Here is a 9,428-nt window from a genome sequence, read left to right as displayed (position 1 = left end):
TGTCAGCTACTGGGACAACACACAGTCAGCTACTGGTACAAGCACTTTTTTCACTGTCAGCCACTGGAACATGTACAAAGGTTAAATTAAGTTCAAAAATGTTATAAAATATATTTTTTAAACCCTTTTTGTATGACAAATTTGAAAACTACACTAAATTTAGAATCACATAAAATCCGTAATATCTCTTTAGTTCCTATTTATTCAAAACCACGGATTATTAAGTGCGTATAGTTTCTTATATTGTCAGCTACTGGTGCGTTTACCTTACTACAGCAATGTATAATTTTTAGTTATGGTGATCTATAGTTATCTTATCGTATTTCTTCTTTTCTACCTAAATATAGTAATGAACAACGGAGGAAGGCCGCGTCGCCGAGGTGTTGGCTTTCGAAATCAGCATGACAGACGACAGCGTAGGCGAGAAATTTATAATGAGTAAAGGAATGAACAACCACATCATGACGTTGAAGATACTCCTATTTTTAGATTACCACTTATAATTGACATTAAAAGTAGGTGCCATAGTAATGTTAATCAGGAATATAAACCTAGGGTCAGGTTTGGTTAATGGCTTGCGGTTAATCGTATTAAGCATGTTTGAGAAATGCATAAAATTAGAAATTATTACGGGATCTGGAAAGGGAAATATAATATTTTTGCCTAGAATAAAGCTTATTTCAACAGATCCTAACATGCCTTTCCACATGTCAAGACTGCAATTTCCCTTACGACTTGCCTTTGCTATAACTATCAATAAGGCACAAGGCCAAACCTTCCAGAAAGCTGGAGTTTACTTAGATAAACCAGTTTTTACACCCGGACAGTTATATGTTGCATTTAGCAGAGTCAAGTCATCAGATGGAATCAGAGTATATATGGCAAATACAAGAGAACAGAACAATACAGAAAACAATTCATATACAAAAAACATAGTTTATCCAGAGGTTCTGACTAATTATCAAATGCAACAAGTAAGTAGTGATTTCTATTCATGGAAATAAAACTTGAATTAAACCAAATTTTAATTGTTTTTTATGCTTATTATTTTCAAAATAAAAAAGTTTACTGTTTTAGAGGCTATTGTCCCTACAAACTTCCATTTAAATGTAAATGTATCTACTGTATATAATATATTGTATACATTTTGTGTTGTAAACTATATTATAATGCTAGAAAATCAGTGCTTATTTATAAATGACCAATGAAGGTTGATAAAAAATTTATGTATTTTGGTTTTTTAGGGGCTTTTGCCCCTACAAGCCCCTAGTTCACAATAAATTCCTATGCAATATTGCATATCAGCTCATTGTCAATGAAATGAAGAATACAGATATACCACAGTTTTGTCATTAAACATGGTTTGGGTTTATGCAAGGCTCCACTAGAAAAACAAGCCATGCTGCAGCGCGGGCAGCTCAACACTACGTCACAGTGGTGGATAATTGTAATAAAATCTTCCCGTACCATCTGACAAACACCAAGCTTATTTACCTAAAACCTTAAATATATTGGATATGGCAGTGAATCTATCCACAAGTGTGACCTCAAGGATCCTGCAACATGGCCTGTTTTTCTAGTGTGGCCTTGGTTTATGGTATTTGTAATTTGACGTTTAGTAAAAAAACTCCTGTACTTGTTAAGTTTAAATGGAGGGGACTATAATTTCCTATGAAAACATTTTTGAAATGCGAGTATTTATATTTACATAAAACTTATTTTATGGTTGAATTACCTATTTGTCAATTAATTATGTCATGAGGATCATGATAAAACGTTGCAATGAGAAGAAAGAATCTTGTGCATGTTACGAAAAATCATACTACATTTAGGTGATACAATACCTATACTGGGTCTAGTACTTGGCTTGTAGTTTAGTTATTTAATCGGTATTAAAATATCGTATAAGTAATGATATTTTTCTTTTCATAAAATATATATTTTACTGTATATTTTATATGGATACCTTTATATCAATTGTGAGTACGGGCATTGACTATTGGATACTGAAGTAGACAGCCCATCTACATACAGAGCACTGAGCAGTTGTTGCAAATGAAAAAGAACGTAGTTGTGTGAGCCAGTCACAGAATGCGCTAGTGTCAGAAATTCCAGTTTCTACCGTATGTTTTGTTACTAACCAAGCTTATGGGCCATAACAGTTGCTAAAGCTCACAATAAATCATTAGTTTGACTTAGTAAAAGAGTTCGTGTATTTGACAGAATTTTATAATTTAGATAAGCACAATGCGTTGGCCGCTCCATCAACTCCGACGATTTGTATTAAATAACTGGTAAAAAATTTATCATCACTATAGAATGATACTATGGAAAAGTATATAATAAGCTCTATTTCATACTTTGCCTCGTTCACGTTAGGCAAGGTATAGAATGTTTAGCCATTCTATAGAATGTCTGGTTATACAGGGTGTCCATAAAGTCCCGGGTGGATTAAATAGTTTTCGAAATATTTAAAATAGAGCTACAAAACTTTGCTCAAAGTTACTGGACACTGGACATAAAAATCTATTTTATAAGATATTCAGTGATCTACTATTTCCTCAAGGGGACGGCCCACTAGGAGTCAGAATAAAATCTTAAATATATGCATCGGTTGATATACGCATCAAAATTTAAACACAAACGCACAGACGAGTCAAAAATTGCAGCCATTCGAAGACTTCTTTAATCTGCCATTTTGAACTTCTGAACGACTGCCACTTTTTACTCAGTTGCTATTTTGATTTAAAATTTGCGGCATTGTATTCTACTAATAAAGACCTTTTATTTGATATGCATATCATACTATGCTTACTTTTAAGATTTTTTTTACTCCTATAGGGCCGTCCGCCCTGAGGAAGTAGCGGAACACTGGATATGTGGTCAAATAGATTCTTATAAAATCTAGAAGCGTTGTGCAAAGTTTTGTAGCTCTATTTTCAATATTTTAGAAAATATATAACCGATCCGGGACTGTATACTTTGTTTGTATGCATTGGATGAATGTCATTAAAATCTAGTGGTTGCCTATGAAGTTAATACAGGCAATACAAAAAACAAGTGCATATTGTATACTGTTTCAGAAACGATCTAATTATGTACAAAATTGTTATACTTGTTATTGATATCCATTGCCGTTGAAGTAATTATCTAGATTATCAAATACGGCTTTTTTTACGCCATTCGTTGCTAGATCGTAGAAATCTTCTGTCTGTAAAAAGAAAATGTTTAGTGGTTTGTAAAAAATATCTAAAGAACTGGATAACATTTAAATATTGGTGAATAAGTATTTTTTGCTGTGTTGTCTTTCTATTTTAATCAACGAAAATTGTTCCAAGAGTTAAAAGAGTAATAATAAATGTTGCAAGTGTTTTTACATTACAATATGTAAAAAAAACTATAAATCAATAATTATTTGATAACCCCTTCAACATAGGGATAAAATGAAGGCCCTTGGAATATTCTTGACATCTTCACTCAGCCCCTTTGACCACATTGTATACACTTGAATTAATATGATCAATTTAGACAACCAAGTAAAATTGTCTTGTCACCTTAGTCTTGTCTTCTATTACAACCACCAACAATAAAATAGTTACATATTATCACAGAAAACATACTATAGTATGTTTTCTGTGATAATATCAACGTGATGTAATACAGGTTTACAAGTAGGTTTGGTATCTCTTAAATTGCCATACCATTCCTTATCCCACATGTTTTCATACTTGGTAAATATATCTCATCCTGAAAAAGGCTTTCAACCTATTAAAAGTAAACCAAGTAACCAATTAATTATTACTTACAGACATTTCCACCCAATTGTTTTCATATTTCTTTAGACGAAACCATACCCAAGGCCTTTTAATATCTCGAGGTTGTACCGATGATGAACAATCTTGTATATGGTTGACTTTACCAGGGTGTACTGTAATCAGTTTTGGCTGCTCGCTGTTTTTCATCCGAACGAGGACCTTGCTAACCTGAGACACGCTGTCGTACGAATAGAAAGTGACGGAATATGGTATTTTTGCGGTGCAGTCTGTCACTTCCAATGTCAGAAAAGGTGAAACCTTGTATGGGTTTTTCCACGATTTATGATAAAACAGATTCACTCGTGATTTTCCCTTTTCATTTTTCACAGACACTTTACTTTTGGAACACTTCATATAAATACTGAGGACTTTGCCTGGCCCTTTCCATTGGAAATAGTTCTTCCATGTATGGTAGTCCGACATCTCGTGTTTTGAGTTCACGTCGTCAAGTTCTTTTGAGAAGGGATTGAAGTCCCGAATGTCATTAAATAGTTCGGTAACTAAAACAATGTATAAAAGGTGAGATATTCATGAAAGATTTAAAAGATCACACCAGAAAATCTAATTATAAAAAAAAATTGAAGTTAACTAGATTATGGACTGAAAAATATTAAAAACCCGTTCAACTGACACTCCACAAGAGTGTAGTATTCTGCCGCAGCACAGTGGAAATGGTCTTAAAAATATCGTAGGCTTATAAACGATGTTCATATATTTGTAGTGAGTTGACAAATCTATCAGCTGACAGATGTTTTAGATAGTTTTATTGAATTTTGGTTGCTAAGAAGATAAAAATAAACAAAGGGACATTCTTCTAGGAGTAACTGCTTAATTCTCTTATGTTCAGAGACTGATAATCTTCTTATCAGTTCTTCTTTCAAGCTTGTGTAAGGGTTTTCCAGATTTGGGTTTGAGAGTAAATCCTCTATTTCGGAAGCAGTCATCTTATCTAAGTGTGTCACAACGTGTGTGAAACAAAGGCTCTCATCAAAAATGTGCCATAGAGAGAAAATTGCCTCAAATTGTATGAACCAAAGTGCTGGTTTCTCACGCCAAATATGGGGAAATTTTAATTGTGGAGATTGCATTGAAGTTGTGTTGTCAGACGGTCTTGGATTTACTGAATTGTTTCTTTCTTGAGTTTTCTGATTCATTGGATTAACCAAAAAATCTTCTTCTGAATCATGATTTTGTCTTGAATATTCAGAGTCAACTCCAATGACATCATTAAGTTGTTTTCTGAGATCTTGGTTTTGCTCTTCCATCAGTTTTAGTCTTGCCAACATTTCTTCATTGATTTCCATTATGTGTTCTTGATGTGTTCACGTCGGGGTCACCAATTTTAGTGAAAAGAACCTCATTTAAATAACAGAAATACTTTAAATAAAAGTCTAGAGGTTTCCACTAAATATTATTGTTTAATTTGTCAAACTTTTAAATTAATTAACAAATAATTAATTATAATTGTCTAGAACAAATACAAATGAACCACTTTGTTAGAAAAGCCTAGAAGAATGTCCCTTTGTTTATTTTTATCTTCTTAGCAACCAAAATTCAATAAAACTATCTAAAACATCTGTCAGCTGATAGATTTGTCAACTCACTACATATTAAATACATACAAGCAATATTAAGTATATGGCATAAAAATGATATCCGATAAGATAAATAACCTATAATATAGGGTAAATATCACGTAAATATACATTAATAAACACGAAACGGCAGGGGTAGTAGGGAGCCCTAAGAGTCCTTGGATAATTTCTAACAGCTGCTGAAGAGTTGGCTATCATCCAAAAATATTTGTTATACCAAAGTGATTATAATTTAAATATCTAGGACACTGTGAGATTATAGTTATGCTTTGTAGTTTTGAATTGTTTTCCAAGGGAGTCCATGGAAGCCAACGGCCATCTTGGATTTGCCCGTCATTTATTTATTTATTGCAAACGGCGACCAATACTAAACTATTACAGATTACCATATGATCAATGTTAATTTTGCTAATTTCAAACAGCCACTGAAGAGTTATTTACCACATTGTAATTTAAATTCTAGTGCACTGTAAGATTAGAAATTGTCTTTGTAGTTTTTAATTGCTATATGAGTTAGAACGTCTAGCCAGGCTCAAAGGACTCTTAGTCACGTAAGTTAATTAATTTTTTTTTACCTGTAGCTTCTGGGATCTTTGAATCGTCACCATCACTGAAGAGTCCAGCACTGATCTGTTCAGTAAAAATCTGTAACAAAATAGTATAAAAAGTATATCATGTAATCCAAACAAACGTGGATCAATGCAAACAACATGGGTATGTTATTTTATGGATGGTTGCGGATGTTTCGGATAGGAAAGCATGACGTTTCGGACACGAAGTCCAATCCCGTCCTCAGGAAGTAAGTATCAAAGCCAAAACAAGATTAGCACATTAACTTAGGGATAAAATGAAGGACCTTGGAATATTCTTGACATCTTCACTCAGCCCCTTTGACCACATTGTCCACATCACATCAAGGGCGCATGCACTTCTGGGGTTTGTCTTCAGGTCTACTGGGAACTTTCAAGATCCTCGGTCACTTGTGTTGCTGTGCAAGACCTTGGTCCGTCCTATACTGGAGTATGGCTCTGTGGTAAGGTCGCCTCATCAGCTGGGTCATATTGATTTGCTGTCTCGAATCCAAGCTCGCTTCATTCGGATGTTGGGTATCCGGATTGCTTTTGCATATACCGATGTACCAATTGAAAAGCTTCAGAGGGTCTTTGGTATTCAACCTCTTCGCATAAGACGTAGAATGGCTGAATGGTCTTCTAGACAGCACCGGCTGTTCAACATTGACCTTATTGTCCCGAGGGCAATCGCTTCAGAGCAATTTTCCTGCGCAGATTCCATCCCACATCATCGGCATCCTACAACAGCGGCTTGTCTCGGCTACTGCGTGAGGGCGCTGAGGCGGCTGCTCATGTAGACTTCTTCAGCACTTCAGCTCCTGTTTTTAAGATGTGCCAGTGCCTTTTTAAGCTGGTGGCTGCCTAAGGGCCTCATTAAATTTCAGTTATTTTAGGTGGTGCCTTTAAAGGGCCATATCTGTGTCCAGTTAGTGTTTCCTGTTTGTTTATTAAGTTCCCTGTTCTGTTTGCGGTTGTTAAATTAATTTATGGCTGTTGTTTTGTATATGTAAATATTTTTTTATGTATATTAACATACTTTTAATAGCCTACTGGTATTGCACTTGTTTTTTTTTTCATTTTTTCTAGTTGTTGCTATGTCTCGGTTGCATATTGTTTATTTTTTCGCTATGTTTTTGCACTTCATATTTTACCTGTTGTTGTTAACGCGCTATATTATTTGCTGGTTATGTCTTTTGCATGTTATATGCCTGCTTTTCACATTCATTCTTATTTATGCATGTATTTTAGTAGCCTATACCTAATTATGCTATGTTTATGGATGGCATACACTTGAAGTAATTCAGCGTATGTAACGTACTTATTTCTTTTATACTGGTTATGTCTGGGCATGTTATGCCAGCTTTCTAATTTATGCTTATTATTGCACATATTTTATTACCTAATAATGCTATGTTTATAAAGTGATTTAATCCTATTTAATGTATATGTGAATTTAAAAATGGTGTTACCGTTAAAAGAATAAATAAATAAATAAATAGAGAAGGAATCTGGAGAATTGCAACAAAATGATTCAGAGAACTGTGTAGTAATCAAAACAAGATACAGAAATCCTCATATAAAACTTGAAATGAAAAAAACAGGTAACATAGATGAGTAATAGAATTTTGATTAGAAATTTTACGCTCTTGTTATGATATCTTCAGTAGACCTGATTCAAATCCCAATGGGTTTTATAATGGATGTCGTCAATGAATTTTAATGGAAGTGATAATGCCGCAACTCTTTAGGCCTAGCCTGAAGCAATAAGAAAACGGTTACATGCTAAATCGTATCGTCCAATAATGTGAAAATGGGACAAATAATGGGACAAAATAATGTGAATATGGGACAAAAAAAGAAAACACAAATAAACACTTAGAAATAATTTATATGTAAAAGAATAATGTCTCAAGTTCTTTTCTCGTGATACAAAACAAAATCTTAACCATATGTACATTTTAGGCTTAAAAGAATAAATATAGCATGTTGGGAAATTTTTATGTTTTCATGTTTTTAGCGAATTTCCCTATAGGGAAGTAGCTATTACCGTAGGTCTCATGGTAAGACTTAGGCCCGGGACCGATTTACTTTTTCATTTTGATGTCCCCAGAGGCCAAAAACACCACTCGTTCAAATTTTTATATATGTATATATATATATATGTGTCCGTGAACACGATAACTTGAGTAATTTTTATCCGATTTTGATGAAATTTGGTTTGAAGGTGTAAGGCGGGATAAACTTGAATGAGTTCGCGATCCAGCATGATCGGACCATGGGAACAGGGTTTTATGGGGGGTTTTATGGGGTAAAAATTGGTTTTTCTCACTTTTGACCCTCAAAACACAAAATTTCCCAATTTTTCTCTAAACCTTCTTAAAGAGCTTAAAAAAACAAACAATTCAGTATATCAAAGTGTTTTTGTACGGTTATTGGTTACGGAGAAAACTAAAAAAATGGTAAATTTAAAATTCCCATGTTATTCTTATGGAGAATATTGTAAAATGTTGTAGTTTGCTTGTTTATGGATATCTTTTGATCAAACTTGGCAAATATATTCATTTTATACTAAGCAAAAATTATTTTACTTAAAACACACACTTTATTAGTTTCCTTGTAGCAGCAAACCTAGGTACTCGTTAAACCTAATGTTATTTAAATAGATCAACTGAAAATCAATTCAGCCAAATGGAAATTCGCTTAGGCGTCAGGTTTGCTGCGGCGGGGGTATTATGTTTTACTATTCCGTTTGTTCTGTATTTTATATTTTTGCAGTTTACCGTGTTTTATCCTTTCATGTTTTCAATATTTTAAAATCAATTAATTACCATATATTAGATATTTCATGTGAATTCAAGTTAAGTGTTAGAGTGTTTGCTGTCTTTTGATAGAATAGTGAATCCTACTAATTTCTTTGTAAAATTATTATTCTTTTTTATCATTTCTAGATTCAAAACAATCCTATCATCAAATAGTACCGTTAGACATATTGCAACTCGACATAAGATATAACTAGACAAGCATTAGATTCGCAAAATAATAAAGCATGAGTTGAAAGCTAAAAATGTATAAATACCTGAAGAAAGCAGAAGACTGCAAGTTTAAATGTACCGTTGCGACCCATAGCGCTGAACGTCTACTGTGATATGAGAAAAATTACGCTTTGCTGGTTAAACGCCCCGGTAAACACCTGTATGTAATGATAGTGTACATCAGTTTTGTTGACGTCAGGCCAAGGTTAAATTTGGTTAACTAAAATGTCAGCAAGTTAAACAAGAACAAATCGTTTATTGTGTAATGATACTTCCTTTTTGAATTAAAAAATAAATATTCTTACCAACCTTTAAGAGATTACTGTAGAACAATATTTTTAACCATGATATTCTCGTAAAAATGTAAAGTAAACGCTAAATTCTAAATTATGTCTACTATGTTTCTACTATTTA

General features: G+C 33.5%; 1 protein-coding gene across 1 annotated transcript; it reads right to left on the bottom strand.

The window, feature by feature from the left end:
• Positions 1–3,118: 3,118 nt before the first annotated feature.
• On the bottom strand, positions 3,119–9,125 carry LOC129000260 (uncharacterized). The gene is made up of 4 exons (XM_054427221.1): positions 9,059–9,125; positions 5,986–6,055; positions 3,807–4,315; positions 3,119–3,211 (listed from the first exon to the last, which is right to left on the bottom strand). Exons 1-4 carry the CDS (start codon positions 9,104–9,106, stop codon positions 3,119–3,121), a joined length of 720 nt encoding a protein of 239 aa, XP_054283196.1. The 5' UTR covers positions 9,107–9,125.
• Positions 9,126–9,428: the final 303 nt, after the last annotated feature.

Source organism: Macrosteles quadrilineatus, unplaced genomic scaffold (assembly GCF_028750875.1).
Source record: "Macrosteles quadrilineatus isolate MER2022 unplaced genomic scaffold, UCM_ALF_1.0 Scaffold_8__2_contigs__length_117827958, whole genome shotgun sequence".
Classification (NCBI taxonomy): Eukaryota; Metazoa; Arthropoda; class Insecta; order Hemiptera; family Cicadellidae; genus Macrosteles; species Macrosteles quadrilineatus.
Note: the sequence above shows the minus strand (reverse complement) of the source record. Positions and strands in the feature narration are given on the sequence as shown.